At 40.7% G+C, this 19425-nt stretch overlaps 1 protein-coding gene across 1 annotated transcript in view; it reads left to right on the top strand.

Moving 5' to 3' along the window:
• Positions 1–5242: 5242 nt before the first annotated feature.
• The window catches only part of Slco4c1 (solute carrier organic anion transporter family member 4C1), a 49279-nt gene continuing 35096 nt past the window's right edge, over positions 5243–19425 (top strand). The window contains exons 1-2 of the mRNA XM_048331438.1: positions 5243–5603; positions 8571–8834. Coding sequence (XP_048187395.1) covers positions 5267–5603; positions 8571–8834 — 601 coding nt within the window. The 5' untranslated portion in view covers positions 5243–5266. The remainder of the gene's footprint in view (positions 5604–8570; positions 8835–19425) is intronic.

The following is a 19425-nucleotide window of genomic DNA, read 5'->3' as shown; positions in this document are numbered from 1 at the left end:
ACAACACATTCCATTTTTCTCTTCATTGTTCTGTCAGACATTTTACCTTTTAACATCACTTTAACACCAAAGACTCTATTATATTTGTTTAAACTGTGAATTTTCTTTTAAAGATATTGAGACAATAAGGGGAGGGACCCTGCATATCTATGTATGAGGGCTAGTTGTATCTCTTCCTTTTTACTTCTCTTTATTCTTTCGTATAGATCAGTTTTTCAAGCTGGTGTCATTCTGCTTTTTTCCACTTCTTTTAACATTTCTTGTTTATGCCTAGACGCTCTGTCTGAGTGATGGATTTATTTCCTTGTTTTTGAATGGTCGGAGTTTTGAATGTTTGGTGGCACTGGGGTTTGAACTCGGGGCCTCCAGCTTGCTCAGCTGGCTCGATACTGCTGAGCCATGCTATCAGTGGGGCTCTCTTCCTACCTGGGTACATGTCTGAAACTGGACCTGCTTAATTGGAGGCTTCTTGTCCTTGCTGGGGTCACAGTCATATAGGATGGTGTCCAGGTCTCTTAAGATTTTTCTGCCCCTGTTGACTGGGCACCATATTTCAACATGGTTGAAATAACAAGCAGCCAGCTACTAGATGTGAAGGAATGGACTTTTCTGCTCAGCCTGAGTACCATCTTCTCATTCTCAGCCTCCCAGGAAGCCTCCCAACCGTGAATTATGTCTACTACTGTCTGTGTCCAACTATTGTCTACTGACCATATATATTTAGATGTATTTGTTTACTTTTTAAAACACTATCTTCCTTTCTCTACTATATCAGAAATAGTCGCCTCTTTCATCCTTTGGCCTAATAAATTTTCCTATGTTCTCATAAACCACACTTTGGGATCACTGTCCTTCAATCTGTGAATGGACAGTCGATTCTGTCCCTTCTCTGATGCCCACTGAAACATTTCTCTATTTTCATACTTCTTTTGCGAGATATAAAATCTTCATGCTTGTCTCTTTTAAGAGCATACTCTGAGAATTTCCACAAGTAATGATAAAGTACAAATGTTAATGTTTTTAAGAATTTGTCAATCGCCTCACACTTCTGACTAAAGTAGCCCAAAGTATTTTGTTCTGCAAATTTATAGTATCTGCTAGTTCACAGCCTCAGCTCACATTGCATTTCCTTTTGCTTCTCTGAAACTTAAGACAGGATTGTATGAATGAATACATGAAAGTTTCTCCCTCACCTTATCTGCAATTAGTTGCCTTTGTGTTCCTGAATACATTGAGCTTTAGGGTGGATTTGATATGAAAATTCTGTGAGGCAGGTTGTTAGAACAAATGATACCTTGATGTCCCTCACAGCTCAATGAATAAACCTTTTAAATAACCTTTCACATCCTACTACTTCACAAGCAGCAGATAATACATTGTGGGTGTGGTATGACTAACAAGAGTTGTATTGTAGTTGCTTTCTTTTCGGTAAAAATGCTTTTATTTTTTTGGGACCATGATTTTGTGATCCATTTCTTGTATAGAGTTACAGCATACTGAAGACTAGTCCAACCATTCATGTCAGCTGTTCAGTAAAAAGAAATATGTTTTGATCAAAATGCATTACACATATATGTGCAATAGCATTATGTAACTCTCTAAATGCCATTTGAAAATGTGGAGAAGGGACTAAAATTGTATTGTACAAGAGGCGATTTTGATCCGAGTACATGTTATAAATATATAGAAACATTATAAAAAAACATCTTTGTACAATGACTTTTTATTAATAAAAATAAAACAAAATCTGACCATAAAAAAGAGGAACAGATTTTAGGGGAGAATGTTCTCTTTTTCAATTGATTTCCTTTGGTAAAACGAATGTGTTGGCTGGAAACCGGGCTTAGTGCTTGCCTAGCATGCATGAAGCTCAGGGTTCATATCATCAGTACCACGTACACAGAAAAAGCCGGAAGTGGCACTGTGGCTCAAGGGGTAGAGCGCTAGCCTTGAGAGGAAGCAGCTCAGGGATAAGCCCCAGGACTTGGCAACAAACAAACAAATGAAAAAGAATGTTTCCCTACATACAGCTATTTCTTCAGTATAAGGTGAGATTTATATTAGTAGAGATAATTGTGTTTTGCACAAACTATAGCAAGGTACCGGTGATGCTGTAGTAATTTTTTTACAGTCTTAGCTTTCTAATGGTATTATTGAATTCCATGTTCACGTGTTTTACCAGGTGTGATGACTGAGTCCTGAGGACTGAGGTTTGAAGACAGCCCACAAGAAAAGTCTGTCAGATTCCATTTCTACTTAGTCAGCACAAAGCCAAGGTGGAGATGTGGTCTAAGTGGTACAGTGCGTTCTGTGAGCAAGAAAGCCTAAGAGAGTGCGAAGCCCTCAGTCCAAGCTTGGCACTGGTACACATACACAAACTATTTGCTTTCCTTTTTAAAAATTATCATTACAGGGCTGGGGATATGGCCTAGTGGCAAGAGTGCCTGCCTCGGATACATGAGGCCCTGGGTTCGATTCCCCAGCACCACATATACAGAAAACGGCCAGAAGTGGCGCTATGGCTCAAGTGGCAGAGTGCTAGCCTTGAGCAAAAAGAAGCCAGGGACAGTGCTCAGGCCCTGAGTCCAAGGCCCAGGACTGGCCAAAAAAAAAAAAAAATTATGATTACATATGTTTATCTATAGTCAGTAGTGATTCATGATTAGTATAACAAAAATATAAAGTATATAGCTGCACTTTTTTCTCCACATATCTTTCTGTGCAACGGAAAGTATGAAATAGAAATGTGAGTTAATAGAATACAGTGAAGAGATGAAATTATAATCCAGCTCTAGCAGCAGCATCTGCTTTTGTGTATGGTTGGAGCTTTCCTATAAAACGTGGACAGTTTTGTCTGCACTCACAACACTCCAAAAATACAGCTTATGTTACAGTTGACATACACCTGTCACCCCAGCAACGGAGGTGGGAGGATTGAGAGTTCAATGGCAACCTAGATTATTTAGAGAATTCCATGTCAATCTGGGTTACATAGTAAGACCTGGCCTCAATAAATAAATAAATATATGTATGCATTTATAGATAGCAAACAAAATATATACCGACAAATGCAAATACCAAGTACATGAAATCCACTAATAATGGCAGTTTTTCAATTACCTTGTGAAATTTAACATGGTATATACTTTGACAATGCTCACTAAAATGGTTTTCTCATAGTTTGATCAAACAATTGAAATCTGACAATTTTCTATAGACTTAATAGAAGATAAAATTTACCAAACTTTTTTTTTTTTTTTGCCAGTCCTGGGCCTTGGACTCAGGGCCTGAGCACCGTCCCTGGCTTCTTCCCGCTCAAGGCTAGCACTCTGCCGCTTGAGCCACAGCACCGCTTCTGGCGGTTTTCTGTATATGTGGTGCTGGGGAATCGAACCTAGGGCCTCGTGTATCCGAGGCAGGCACTCTTGCCACTAGGCCATATCCCCAGCCCCCAAACTTTTATTATCTTTGTTGCAAAACCAAGGCCTCTTCCTTTCTTCACTGCAGCCGACAGTTGTTAAGGTATAAGGAAATGGTGTTGGTGTCACACTTGTGAAGAACCACATGCATTTAAGATGAAGCAATACCACTTTTACCATTTTTTGACAAAATCTACAAGAAAAAAGACTTCTCTCTAGCATGATTTTAAGTGTCTGAGATTATGCTACTCAGATTTGTTAATGCATTTTAAATTTGTTAATGCAAAAGTCATGATTATATATGATCGCATCTTTGCTAGATGGATCATTTACTTTCCATTGTGGTAAAATGGTGAGAACTATTTACACTTACACACGTTGGAGTCTATTTCTATCAAAACAGGGTCTAGTAGGATTTATCTAAGACAGAGTAGGATTGAGTCTTCTTATTTCTTTAGTGCCTGTCCAGTGGCTTAAACTCAAGGCCTAGGTGCCGCCCTTGAGCTTTCTTGCTCGATGCTATTGCTCTACTTCTTGAGTCACAGCTCTTCTGGCTCTTTCTTTGGGTGCTTACTTGGAGATAAGAGTCTCAAGGGCTTTCCTGTCCAGGGTGGCTAAGCATGGCGATCCTCTTAAGATTGCAGCCTCCAGAGTAGCTAGGGTTATAGACGGCACCAGGCTAGCTTTGAGTTTTTCAAACCTCACAAATATCAGAAAAATACTAAGTGTTGATCTCATCTCTCAGAGCAGGACGAACTAATTAAGGGGTAAAAACCAACCAACCAACCAACCAACCAACCAACCAACCCGGTCGGGCCCAGAGAACTGAGTGGCAGGACTGACCTTCTTCCCTGGTTGACCCCTGGAGCGCACTTTTCTAACACCATAACTAGTGTACACACACACATACACCAGCTAGGCTCACTTAATAATTCAGTAGCTAGCCAATACTTAAAAAATAATTGAACATTTATTTTTATTACTGCGAAGGAACAAATAACAAGAGAGCTATCTCGTCGGAAGTAGGATACATCCTTGGCATTTCAGTCTCTCCAACCAGCAAATGCGGCGCAGAAAGAAAAGTTTCACAAAGCAGTGACTATATATGTATATATGTGTCTATATGTGTGCACATATGTGTATAATATATGTATATATATGTGCATATATCTCGTTTGGCACCTTATAGCCCACGCACTGTGTACACTGGTGACCCATTGCTCGTCCACTCGTGGGGTGTATGGGGGCTGTGGGCGGGGGTGGGATGGGGCCGGAGAGCCGGGGCTGCGGTCGGCGTCGGGGGGGGGGGGGGGGAGGCGGGTCGGGGGGGGGACAGGTCTTACCGGGAAGCGTTTTTCCTGGAAGCTTTCCGGGTGCAATCGCGTGTGCCCGGGGGGTGGGGTGGGGTGGGTGGGGGGTGGACGGCGCTCCCCGCAGCAGCCTCCCCGCCCCATCCCCCCCCCCCCCCGGTGTCTCCCCGGCTGTCCGCCGTCGCGGGGTTCGCCCCGCTCCCCGGGTCGCCGCTTCCGATCGCCGCCCCCCCACCCCCCATCCCGGGCGGGCGCGCGGTGACAGGTGTGGCGCGCGGGCGCCGGGGCCCGCGGGGCCTGCGGGGCGGGCGGGGCGGGCGGGCGCGCCGAGCGCGGGGCAGGGTCCGCGCCCCTCCGCCGCCCCCCACCACCCTCCGCCCCGCCGCCGCCGCGCCGGGAGTGGGAGGACCCGGGGGCGGGCCCCGGTGGCGCCCGGGGCTCCTGTCACCTGTCGAGGGGAGGCGCCACACGGAGGGAGCCCTGGCCGCGCGCGGGCCGCCGCCGGGAGGAGTCCCGAGGAAGCGAGCGCCCGAGACCATGAAGGGCGCCCAAGGCGTCGAGAACCCGGCGTTCGTGCCCTGCAGCCCGGACCCCCCGCGCCGCGCGGCCGCGTCCGCGTCGCCCTCCGGGGTCGAGGTCTCGGGCTTGCCCGCCGACCCCCGGGGAGAGGATCCGCACGGGCCCCCGGCGTCGTCGGAGCCCTCGCCCCCGCCCGCCGCGCCTCCCCCGGACGCCCCGGGCCCCCCGCCGCCGGCGGGCGCCGAGGGCGAGGAGGGTCCGTGCGGCTGGCGGGACTGCCACCCGCGCTGCGCGCAGCGCTGCAACACGCCCCGCGGCTTCCTGCTGCACTACTGCCTCCTGGCCCTCACGCAAGGTGGGTGCCCCCCCCTCCCCCCGCACGCGAGCTCTAGGGGGCGCCGAGGGCGGCCCGGGGACCCCGGGGATCCCCACCCCGCACGCGCCCGCCCCGACCGCCGCGCCCCACGGGGGGTCCGGCCCTCCGGCCGTGCGCCCCCGCCATCCCGCCGGGCCGGGCGCGGGGCGGGGCCGCGTCCACACCCAACTTTGATCCCACCCCACCCCTCCCCACCCCAGGGGAAACTGCAAGTCGAGTCCTTCCCCCCCCTCTCCCCGCCGGGAAGGAGCCTGCGGGGGGGGGGTGCGGATCTGGTCTGAGGTATAGAACCTGCACTCCCCCCCCATCCTTTATTAAGGAGGTTCACCGACCCCCCCCCCCCCCCCGCCCCGAGGGTGAACACGTCTGCGGGTCAGGATCCGGGGACGGGATGCTCAACAAAGGGGCGCGCACGTGGGGGGTGTGACGCGGGCCCCGTAGCCATGGACGTGGGCCGGCGGGCTGGAGGGGGGGGCCGGCCCCGAGTCGGGAGGGAGGGAGGGAGGGGGGAGGGGGCCCTCCCTCGACTCCTCCCTCCCTCCCCCCCACCCCGGGAGTTCCCCAGTACCTGTTTTGTTCTTGGATCTCCTTCTCCACTCACTCTCCCCCGGGAGGTGCGGATCCAGCCTAGATCTCTACCCCGAGGGGTTCGCCCTAAGCCCGGCCTGGAGGAGGGAGGGAGGGAGGGAGGGAGGGAGGTGGAGGGGGAAAGGCTCCGGGGGAAGCTGGCCTGGAGGTTCCCCGACCCGGGGAGTCACAGTGAGGCGGTATGGCACGTTTATAAAGCGGTGGAAAGTCTTGAGGGTGAGGTTGAAAGTTTGAATAGGGTTTGTAGGCGTGTGTGTGTGTGTGTGTGTGTGTGTGTGTGTGTGTGTGTGTGTGTGTGTGTGATTTGACTCAAAGTATTTTCTATTCCAGGGTCTACCTAAGAAATACTGTGGGATAGGATCCTCTTTCTCCCCTCCCTCCCCCGCCTCATTTATTTATTGACCCTACTGGGGTTTGAACTCCGGGACAGTGTGTCACTTGAGCCATGCCCTCAGCTGGAAATTTATTTTTTCTAAGTTAATAAAATCAATAGTCCCCATTCTTATGGCTACTTCCAAGGAGCTCATACCTCCTGCTTTTCACTTGCTAAATGCTAAGTGTTTGTGATTGTAAGGAAACCCTTCTACCTAAGATTAGGGACCATGGTTTTTGTTTGTTTGTTTGTTTTGTTTTTTCCCTTTCCCACATTCCTTTCTGGGCAGTTTGTCATCATGAATGCCTTCATCTTGTCTAGAATGAGGGGCTATGAAGCATGAGTGCCAAAGGAATACAGAACTCAAGAAGTTAAACGCAAAAGGTCTCCTATTTATTCCGATATTTCTAAGTTATTCCAAGATATCATTTGATATCTGACATAAAATATTGTTTAATTAGTACCAAGTAATTGGCACTCTTCTTTGTAGAGATCCACAATTTAAGAAGCATACTAATCTAGCCAGTACTGTGGCTCATACCTGTAATCCTAGCTACTCAGGAGACGGAGATAAGAGAATTGAAAGCCATCCTGGGGTTAACCACCAGAAAACCAGAAGTGGCTCTGGTGGCTCAACTGGTAGAGTGCAAGCATTGAGCTGAAGAGCTCTTGGACAGGGCCCAGGCCCAGAGTTTAAGCCCCAGGACAGACAAAAAAAAATGCTGGCAGTGGAGGTGTGGTTCAAGTCATAGCACCAATCTTGGGAATTGGGAGGGGGAGCTAAACAAGAACAGAAAGCCCTGAGTTTAAGCCCCAGTGCCAACACACACACACACACACACACACACACACACACACACACACGCCTGAGATGAAAGTGACCCAGTCATTTAACTCTTGCCTTAGTTTAATGACTGAAAACGTTACTACTTTGCCTCTCAAAACTGATTCCTAGGAAGATCATCACCTTTGTGCATTATCAGATGCTTAGTTGAGAAGAAAAATAAAATTAGTTGAATGCAACATTTTTCAGAGATACGCTTCTTTTAGAACTTCATTTCCTAATGTGCTTTCTCTCATCATGTATTTACAACTAATATAGTGGGTTGTACTTATTACATGAGTGTGTTAGGACACAATAGGGTAAAGGTTTTGGCCAGGCTGGCTTTAGATTTGGCGTAACCAGGATTACAGGAATGAGCTCCCATGCCTGGTTGGAGAGGCATGGTCAAAAGTGGATTTTTAGTCTTCTCTTTTAGTCTCTTATTATAATTATGATAAGAAGATGGAGTGTAAGGATTTCTTTTTTCTTCTGTTTTGAACAAAATTTAGAGTACTGTTCATCAAAATACCATTCTTAGTTTATTTGTACTTACAAATCTTTTAAATGTACGTTTAAACCGGGAGTGGTGGTCCACACCTGTAATTTCAGCCCTCATAAGGGTGAAGGCTGTGAAAGATCTCAAGTTCAAAGTCAGCCTGAGCTTCCTATCCAAAAGGAAAACCAAACTTTAATATTTATAAAAGTGTTAAAAATCTAAAAAGATATGAAAGCTCAGTTTCCCCTTTTTACAGCAAAGTCAACATAAAGTCTCGTTAGGCGGGCAGCAATTTATCATTAGAACAATGGCCTGTGTGATTTGGTCTTATTTGTTTGCTTCTAGATTTTTTTTTTTTTTTGGCCGGTCCTGGGCCTTGGACTCAGGGCCTGAGCACTGTCCCTGGCTTCTTTTTGCTCTAGGCTAGCACTCTGCCACTTGAGCCACAGTGCCACTTCTGGCCGTTTTCTGTATACGTGGTGCTGGGGAATCGAACCTAGGGCTTCATGTATGGGAGGCAAGCACTCTTGCCACTAGGCCATATCCCCAGCCGCGATTCTTTTTTTTTTAATGCAAAGATCGAACCACTTTGTAGTATATTTTTATATAGTATATATAGTAAAGTGACAATACTGCATATGTTTCCTTTTCCTTTTTTTTTTTCAGGTATTGTAGTGAATGGCCTGGTGAATATTAGCATTTCCACAATTGAGAAGCGTTATGAAATGAAGAGTTCCCTGACCGGCTTGATCTCATCCAGCTATGATATCGCCTTCTGCGTGTTGTCGCTCTTTGTGTCATTCTTCGGTGAAAGGGGACACAAGCCCCGGTGGCTTGCGTTTGCTTCATTCATGATAGGACTGGGAGCACTTGTATTTTCTTTGCCACAGTTTTTCAGTGGCAAATATAAGTTGGGGTCCATTTTTGAAGGTAAGTTTCTGTTGTGTTTGAAAGCAAGCCATACGTAAGAGGAACATGTGTTCTATTCCTGTGTTACTTTACTGCGAGAGTCAACTAAGGTATAAGTCTCTTTCCCTCCTCATTGCCTCAGTTTGTCTGTGAATTGTGTAAGGTAGTGATTGCAGAGATAAGCTGTACATTGTCTCAGTGTTTTCCAAGTTTTGAATCCTCCCATTCTCTTTCCCCAGCAGACAACTCTTACATTTCCCCCTCCTTTGCAGGTGTTGTGACCTCCTGCGTTCTGTCATCTGCAGTTTTTCTTTTCATTCTATGATTGACAGTCTTTAGGGCTCTATGCCCTGCACATTGTGGATTCTTGATTTGAGACAATAAAGAAGAGGTGACATTTATAGGAGACATTTCTTAAACTGGTTAGCTTTTCTTAAGCTGAAACTAACTTTAAAAGCATGGGCTTTCCTTTTGACACACCCCCAGTTTCAAGAGAAACCTCTAATTTTGGTCTGGTGTTGATCTCTCTGGTTAGACAAAGTGTATTATTCAAAAATCACAGAAAGGAAAGTAATTATTCAATAGTTTTCAAAGAATTATTTTGAATGGAAAAACAATTAGGGTAAAGTTAGAGGAATGTGTTAATGAGAGTACGCCTTGGCATTTATATGTCCTGTCTGGGACTTGCAATAGCAGACTTTGAAATCATCAATAATAAAATCAGTTACAAACTCAGAAGACTTCAGGAATTATACAAGTGAAAAAAAAAGCTCTAGTGTAAGAGAGAAAGATGTTGAGTTGGCTGTATTTTAGGCATTCTTTGTAAAAATTAATTGTAAATATCCAAACATTTTAATTTTTTGTAAACACAAAATTAATACTTGTATTAAGGAAAATTAACACTGAAGTGCTGAGCTCTCCCAAAATCAGTTTCTAAATTATAAAGTAATGCAAACAAGTGCATTTTGCAGTGTGGTTTTACCAGTGCAGTTCTTAGGTAAGTATACCACATTTTAGAGTCACAAATAGAGGATTCAAACATGGAAGACTAGGAGCTTTTAAGATATGGTCTAGTTTGAATGCATAAGGAGAGAAGTGGTCAGTGGGAAGAGTTCTTTTATGGAATCTAATAGATTGGACAAACTCGTTTAAAGCACATGTGGCCTAACTCAGATGGGGTGATTTTAGGAGCGGGGTACATGTTGTAGCCTAGGCTCTAGCTTTACATCTCTGAAATCTAAATAGTCAGGAACAGTCTAAACTTTAATCTGCCACACAAGAACACATGGTACTGATCTATGATAGTGGAAATGGTATCATGTGGAGAGCATTTAGGTGGCAATCCTTCTGTGACTTCTGGATTCTCACCCTTCCGGTTAATCTGATGCTCTTCTTGTTCTTTTTTTTTTTTTTTTTTCCAATGACAGAGTTTCTCTTTTATTAGTTGAAATACAAAGAAGTCATAGGGGATCCCAGGAAAATAACACTATATATCAGAAAATTCAACGTGCTCCACCATCAGGATTTCCATCACACATTTAATTTCTTCTGTACAATTTTTATAAACTTGTTTTTCTTTTCAAAAAATCATCAGACTTCCAGATCAATTTCAGCACTACACAGTACGCCCTTGAAGTAAAATGAGGTTACCTGCTTTATTTGGCTAACAAGTTCCCTTCCAGACAGCATTAAAATAAAGACAAGACTACACAGATAAAATCCAGTATAATTCAAATCCAGCAATGAAAAATTTCCCCCATATTGTTGCAAAATTCTTTCTACTGAAATGCTTTGCTACAATAATAAAAAGCATACATTACATATAAAAGATACTAGTGTACTAAAAAGTGACAAGTGGACTAGCAAATCCTTCAAAGCACATTATATAAATGACTTGCATTTAAAAACGTTTCTCCTATAAAATGTAGGTCATATTCATTTATAAATTGGCATTTTTTTATTTCTAAGGCAGTAATGTGTGTTTAACTGTTCTGTACAGTATAGTATCTACTCAATTCAAACTACAATAAGTTTGTCTTTCTTTGTATTGAAGTTAAATAAATTTATCTGTTCCGTTGAGAAACCAAGCTTGAAAAATAAGTATCGCTCTTCCTGTTCTTAATGTAAACAAACCTTGCTTTACAAAAATCTTTCCTTTCTAAACTCTAACTCAAACATAAATTCTCTTGTACTACACAAGCTTGTCTTGTTTTCCATGATTGTCACAGAATTAAATGTTGCCATACTTAAAGGGCATAATTAACTTGCAGTTCTTAAAGGTAAATGGCTACAAATTAAGGTGTAGGTGGTGTGTGTGTGTGTGTGTGTGTGTGTGTGTGTGTGTGTGTGTCCCCAGAAATGAAGCTGAGATTAATGCAGCCAGATCAGTTACTTATTACTGTGTGCTGTCCAGGTTGTTGTAATCTTTGTTGATCTAGCTGACTTTTTTTTGGTCATTCTAATAGATCAGATTTTTTAGATCACTGAAGTAGAAAAACTCAGGTTTCCTTCACTTCTGTTTTTTTTTGCCAGTTCTGGGGCTTGAACTCAGGGCCTGAGCACTGTCCCTGGCTTCTTTTTGCTCAAGGTTAGCACTCTACCACTTGAGCCATAGTGCTACTTCCAGCTTTTTCTGTATCTTTGGTGCTGAGGAATCGAACCCAGGGCTTCATGCATACAAGAGAAGCACTCTACCACTAGGCCATGTTCCCAGCTCCCTCACTTTATTATACCATTCATGCAACAAATATACATTAATGTAGACTGTATATAGCACTGAGATAAAAGCAACACAAGAGGTCTGGCATGTGACACGTATCTTAAGGAGGCTGAGGCAGGAGGACTGTGAATGCAAGGCCAACCTGGGCTCCAGTGAGGCCCTGTGTCATAAACAATCAAAGCAATAGTAAAGCAGTTTATGTCATCAGGACTTTATTATACTGTTAGGGAGAAATATACAACTAATTAACAAATACATGAGGTAGTTACGATTGAGGTTAACTTACAAGTGGGTAACGAGATGTGCTTCAACGATGAGTATGATAAGACTGGTTAACAAGGGATTGATCTTGAAAACAAATGCTTCCATGAGGGAGGAAAATCTTGACTAAGAATCTTGGGGCTTGGTTAGTTTTAGGACTGGTTAGTTTAATCCCAGCATGAGGACAGCTTGAGGAAAGGTGTCACATAATGGCTGGGATCCTGGTGGCTCGTGCCTGTGATCCTCGCCTAAATCAAGATGCTGAGATCTTTAGAATCTTAGGTTGAAACCAGAGAGGGAAGAAAAGTACACTAGATGTCATCTCCAAAATAACCACCAAAGTATAACCGGCAGAAAGTTGGATGAGCTTGAGCAGGATAGTACTAAGTGAACAAGCATGAGCTCTGAGCTCAAAAATCCTAGTACTATAAGAAAATAAAGTATAATAAAATATAAAAGAAAATGATCATTTTGGCTTCTACAATTCTGAAAGGCAAGGGTAATAGGGAAGAAATCACGAGGAACTTTTTGCCATAGTCTGGATGAGGTAGAAAGGTTGCAGATCCTGTGTTGATAATCACAGGTGTCTGGAGAATGACTGGTAAGTATTTTAGAGGAAAAAGAGGTAAGACTCACTATTACATTTGTTGTGAAGGAGGAATGCATTTTCTCTCCTTGGTATCTGCCCTGACCAACTGGGACTGTGTATAAGCACGTAGGAGACAGGGTAGAGGACAATTTGGAGTGGAAATAAAAGATTTGAGTTGGGACTTCATAAAGTGTGAATTACATATTACATTACACTGTCACAAAATATATCTTGAACATGTTTACCTAAATACCTAAATGTTCATTCAATAGGCTTAATTCCTGTAAGTGCAAACATTGGTTTTGAAGGACTTCCTCATTCTAATTTTTAACTGGTATTGTCACTAGTTTGGGGGAAAGGGATATGTCACGTCAAGTCAATTTATGAATGTGCCCAGACACTTTTTTCTTTTTTGAGTTCTCCATTCATTTTTTTAGTGCGAAAAACCTTTGTTACCAGGAATATAACAGTGTGTGTGTGTGTGTGTGTGTGTGTGTTGTTTAGATGTTCACAGTATAACAAATATACATAATTCAGTTTAAATTACATGAGGCATCTGAAAGAATCCAGACAGTTAAAAATGGAATGAGTGTTAGGAATTATGAATTCTTTCTTTTTAAATTGTTTTCCTTTATTGTCAAAGTGATCTAGTCATGTTGTAAGTGATTAACAACAGCTAAAACTAATTCTAGATCTTATGCTTAATTAAATGGTTAGCAATTATTTTTTACTAAATGTTATGTTTATTGTTTATAGTATGTTATTAGCTCTATTGAGTGATTCTTATTTTTTTTTTTTACTAATTTCAAGAACTTAAAATAATATCCTATGTTTCTTTAAAACATCATAGCTTGTTTGTTCGAGTTAATAAATCCACTTTTGTAAATATGGAAACCTGGAACATAAAACCAGAATTGTGTGTAGAAAAAAACTGTGTGTTAATGGAAAAGAAATAACTTGAGAATTTCCTATAAATTAGGAGCAATAGGAAACATACAATCTCTTTAAGTAATATAATATTACAAAGCATAATATTATGTAGCAAGAGAGTATGCCATTAAGAAATACGTTTATTAATTGAAATCATAGATGTAACTTAATTTGAAATGAACACTGAGGGAATTAATGAATGTTTGTGTGTATGTGTTTGTTTGAAGAAAATCAGTGCTCACTTTTAGTGAGTTAATCTCTAGAAGGAGATTAAAGTAATGTAATAGTACATGGAAAAAACCCCACAAACTATGAAATATGATAGCCTGGATAATTTCTACAGGAGGTTTAGAGTAGTAAAAGGTATACGAGGAATGGCTCACACTTGTAATCCTAGCTACTCAGAAGGCTGAGATCTAATGAGGATTGTGGTTTGAAGCCAGCCTGGGCAGGAAAGTCCCTGAGATGTTTATCGCCAGTTAACCTCCAAAAAGAAAGAGGAGTTGAGGCTTAAGTGGTAGTGGGACAGCGCTTAGGCCCCAAGTTTAAGCTACAGGACCAGTGTGCGCACACACTCACAAAAGAGTGTTTGCAAAAGGTAGAAAGGTATATGTACGAGCAGCTTGATTTTTTTAACTGTTTTGTAATAATAATAATAAAGTAGGTTTGGGAGATTTTTTTTATTGTAGGGAAGTTGTAAATGGACACATAAAGGTTAGAGATATATAACGTTGAGTGGAGCTGACAAAAATTCATCACAGGGAAGTTTTAGTTGTTAGGAGATAAAAAAGAGAAACAGAGAGACAGACAGAAAGACAGAGAGCTAATTTCTATACAAACCAAAGATGAGATATTGTTATAAAAATGTTCAAATATGTCATTTGACATTAAGAAATTATTCTTTTTCACTTCAGATAGTCAGTGAAACTTACTTTTGACATTTTAATATAACAAATGTTTAAAAAGTAATAAATAAGAGTCATTATCACATAATCCTGTTTTTATCCATGCTCTTAATTCCTTCTTGATTAGAATTATATTAATGATGTTAACCAAAATGATCTTTTGATCTCCTTGAGATTCTGGGAAGGATGTTATTTTTTATTATTGCTATTATAAAGGTTATGTACAGAGGGTTTGCAGTTACATATGTCAGGTTATGAATACATTTTGTTTTGGACAATATCACTCTTCCCTTGCTGTCGCCCAGCTTATTGAGGGAGGTTATTTTTAGATACCAAGAAATTATATACCAAGAAAAATAATTACTGTTATAAACTTCTGTTTCTTTATTGACCTAAGTTGTATTGTTTCTATTGTCTGCCTCTTTTCTCTAACAAATGGTAACCTTCAGTGATACCAATTTCTACTAGCTGAAGCATTAAATTTCTAAGACTTCAGAATTGGCGTTTCAGGGAGAATTCTGCAGAGACTGTGGTTTTGCAGAGGAAATGACATTTTGTTAGGGAAATGATCAGAGTGAGATTCAGAGTTGAGTCTCATTGAACTTTTAGTTACAGCTTTCTTCTTTCTCGTGGATTATTAAAATTAGGTCTTTTGGAGAGAAGGGGTTGATTCTGGAATTGGAACCTTACATGTGCTCTGCCATTGCTATGCTGCTGAGCAACTTTTATATCAGATGCACTTCAATGTCCCCTGTGCCACCTCCTTTGATAATTTAAACTACCCAGGTAACTGTCCTTACTGAATGCTGACTTGTGGATGCATTTCTTCAGGAAATCTGGAATAGCACTCAGGAATCAATATATATATATATGTATATATATATACATATATATATATATATATTTTAGAAAGTATGATCCAGATTATCATAGCCCAAATCTGAAAGCACATTGTCAATTGAGTGGCTGGTTATATAGTGAGACCTTCAGTTGTGGGAAAAGAGAAAAGTTTCTTTTCATTTTAGGATTTTTGTAATGTCTTCTTTTAAAATAGAAGCCTCACAACCACCATGAAATACTAACTGCTCTTTTCTATCTTTTTCCCCCTTGTAGTAATTTATGTTAATAGTCGCTTACACAGTGAGGTTTCTTTTATGTATCTCAGGTAATAAGTACATTTCCTTTCCCATTGCGTCCTCTTTTCCCCCTCTTTCCCATGCGCTCCTTCCCTTCTCCACCCCCGAGTTGCACGGTTCACTTTTATCTGTGTCTGGTAAGCTGCGCTGCTGCACTTTTCTATCCTTTTCCCTCAGATTCTGTGCCCTCCCTCTACCCTCCCATAGACATGCACTATATAGGTAAAGAATAAAGTAGTGAGAAAATAAATTAAGAAAAAATACTAGCTGCTTTAACATAGCCAGTACTGTTGAAATTCAGTGACTTAATTTTTTAAAATAAAGCTTACAGAGAAAAATATGTAGGAAATATTATCGACGAGATAGCAGCGTAAATTCTATGTTGCTCACAAACTATCCTTTGTTGGTTCTTAGGAGTTTTAAGAACTTTGTGATCTTCAGCAAGGGCGAAAAAATGTTCCAGCCTTGTGGAAACTATCATAACCTGTTGGACTTAATTTCTAAACATATTGGATAGGTTAATAATCTGTTTCATGGTTAAATGCGTTTGGGCAAAAGTGACGGATGTACAGAAGTCCTACTACGTCAACGTAAAAATAGAACTGCGTTTTGTGAGTCTTATAAGCAGGATGTGTAAGGTTTTGAGCTAGTAGTGACCAGAAGATTGGATTGTCCTGCTTGTTGGTAGTCATTCTTCTGCTCCCACCCCTGGCTTTATTATTCCTCTTCCAGGTTGTGATCATCTTCTATTCTGTCCTGGGTCTGACAATATTTTTTGCACCCTTATTAAGTTTAGAAGCGTCATTGTGATGAATGCCTAGAACAGCATATTAGGTCAATTATTTTATCAAAAAATCACTGTTGAGCCGTCATGATGCTTCATGCCCACGGTCCCTAGTTCTCAGGAGGGAGAGGTCAGGAGGCTCACAGTTTGAGACAATTTTAGGCAACAAGTTAGTGAGATCTCATTTTACAAAGCAAGTTGAGCATGGTATACACGTCTGTGATCACACGAGGCATAGCTAGGATGGTGGTTCAAACCCAGCTGTGGCAAAAAGTATGGAATCTTAACTGAAAAATATCTAAGGTGAGGGAAAAAAAACCAACAAAAAACATTTATTGAGCTGTCAAATATACAATGAATGAATGGATCTCTTGTACTAGTTAATCTGATGATTTCTTCTTCAATCGAATGAAGAGAAGCTAGGCTAGAGAGCTTGGGATTTTCTGACCCTATTGTCCCAAACTAGTCCTAAAGAATAATGTCTGTCTGTCTGTCTCTCTCTCTCTCTCTAAGTCCTTACAAAATAGTATATTAATTTCATAAAAATTAAGCACAATAGAAGCACAAGACAATTCCAGATTTTCTTTGGGGAAAAAGTAGCAAGGAATTCTTAAAGAGCTCCACTGAATCGGGAAGAATAATGTTTTATCAGAGGGAAAATTTATTTTCCATAAATGACCTTCATGGGTAACATTTGAGATCACAGAAATTTTGCAATGTAAAAAAGGAAGCTAAAAATGAGAAGCATTTCCAGAAGTTCTTTACTATTTTTGCTTTGGTTTGTGTCATGAGTGATTGCTGTAATGTTGGTTTCACTACAATATTTCTAATTGAGTGTGAAAATGCAGCATCATGTTTGGGTTGGGCCTTATTTATCTTCATATATAAAGTCAAAATCTTTCATAGGGCTTTCAGACCATAGGCATAGTTAGCTGTGTTCACTAGAGATACACATGGAGTGATTAAGCAATTGATTTTGTAGCTTCCTCAGAAAGATTGGTAAAAATGTGGTTTGTGGGATGGGAAAAAAAAATGAAGAAATTCTATTTTTGTAGTCATGGTTCTTAAAAGTGTAAAAATTGGCCAGTGAGTTTTTCTGTAGTTTTTTCCCCCATTTTATTGATGTTAATACACATTTTATTTAATGAAAGTGTGTAGCAGTGTAGCATAGTGATTAGGCTCATGCAGAAGTGTGTGTAGATTTTTGCTGGCACACTTTATGACAATATATGTGATCCTTATTTAGTTTTCTACCTATAAGCAAGCTGCTATGTTTGCAACACATGCTAATTTTTCTTTATATTTTTGTTAGAATTCTTCAAAAGAAGTCATATGTTCCTATAGATGTCTATTTGGGCAATATTTCAGTTCGAATGTTTCTCCTCCCAAATGTCATTTTCCTTATAAATTTTAGAAATCTTCAAATGTACTTGATTTGGGGTAAGTGTAGGTAATTTGTGTTTCACAGAATTGGCCCATTGGAGCTAAGATGTCACCCTTGCTCTGCTTTCGCTGTCTTTAGGGCCTGTAGTGAAGTCCTTGGCTTTCTGACATCGATGGTATTTGTCTAGTCTCTCTTTTTCCTTATCAGTTTTCTAGAGGTAGCCAGTTTCATTCATCTTTTCAATGAAAGGCTTTTAGTTTCATTGATTTTCTTTATTTTTCTATTTCTAAATTTATTGATTTTGGTTGGTTTGGGTTTAATTTGTTCTTTCCCTCTTGGTTGACAGGAAAGCTTTACCTTATCGATTCAAATTTTCTCATTTTATTCCTCACAGTATTGCTTTGCTCTATGTTGCAATACTGTTAGATCATACTTTCATTTTCATTTGAATCAATGTATTTTTTTACATTCTTGGATGCTTTTATTTTGCCACAGATTAATTGAAACTGTGTTTTTTGATTTGTAAAATTCGGGGAATTTTCTATTGTATTTTTGTTATCGATGCATAGTGATCAGAAAACATACTTTTAATTCTCTTTATTTTATTGAAGATTGCCTTATTCAAATTATGGTTTATCTAAAAAAGTTCTCAGGACATTGTAAAATAATGTGTGTTCTCTCATTGTTTGGGAGAGTCTTTATGAATGTCGTTTTAGATGATCTTGACAGACATTGATAGTTATTCTACATTCATGCTAATTTTCTGTCTAGTTCTATAAGTTGTTCAGAGGGAGTCTTGACATCTTTGAATGTAATTGTAAGTTTTTCTGTTTTTTTCCTACTGTTAGTTTTCTGTTCCATGCTATACAGTTCCATTGTTGATGAATATGTGTTTAAAACTACTACATTTTCCTGGTAGATCCGCTATCTTTACATTTTGTAATCCTTTTCTGTTTCTGATCAATGTATTTTCTCTACAGTCACCTTGATATAACTTCTCACTTTCTTTTGATTAATATTTGGATGGTAGGTCTTTTTAAGGGTCCTCTTAAATTTTAGCTTATGTATATCATTACAGTTGAACTGAGATTATACCTATTTGATTATAATTTGTTAATCTATTCAGAATATCTGGTGGTGATGGTGATGGGTGTGTGTGTGTGTGTGTGTGTGTGTGTGTAAAACTAGATTTCAGGACTTGAACTCAGAGCTTGCGTTTGCACTTGGCTTTCTTGCTCACAGATTGCATTCTACCACTTGAACTATGCCTTCATTCTGGCATTTTGATGGGTTTTTTGGGGGGAAGAAAATCAAATACTTTTCTCCTTAAATTGGCTCTAAACTTCTGTCTTCCATGGCTTAGTCTCTTGAGTAGCTATGTTATGGGCATGTGCCACTAGCACCCAGCGCCAACGCCTGCCTTTTAATGAATGATATTTAGACACGTAGATTCAAATTCTGGTAAAAGTTAATTAAAGTTCAAGGTTATACTTTTAGGTATCATTTTCTGCTTGTCCTTTTTCTTTTTTGTTTATCTATTTTCTGCTTTCTGGTGGGCTGGGTTGGATATTGCCAGAATTATATTTTGATTAAAGGGTAGGATCTTGACTGCTTTTATTATATAGTTTTTTGAGTCTTTGGGCTAGGTTTTACAGTCTATATGTATCTTTATGATACTCTTGTTTTTAATGTTATTATACCGAGGATTTTATTCAAACTTTCTTCTTTTCCTACTTGCTCTGACACTGCTCTAACGGTTTTGAGGTAAGGGCAAGAGACCCCTTATTATGACTACACAGAGAAGGAATCCATACACTCTGAGAGAAAAATGAGTGATTTGTTAATATTTTTTTCTTTGGACTAAGACTATAGGAAAGGCATAAGGTATTAGCTGTCATGATCAT

This window comes from Perognathus longimembris, chromosome 22 (assembly GCF_023159225.1).
Source record: "Perognathus longimembris pacificus isolate PPM17 chromosome 22, ASM2315922v1, whole genome shotgun sequence".
NCBI lineage: Eukaryota > Metazoa > Chordata > Mammalia > Rodentia > Heteromyidae > Perognathus > Perognathus longimembris.
This window is presented reverse-complemented; position numbering and strand designations above follow the sequence as displayed.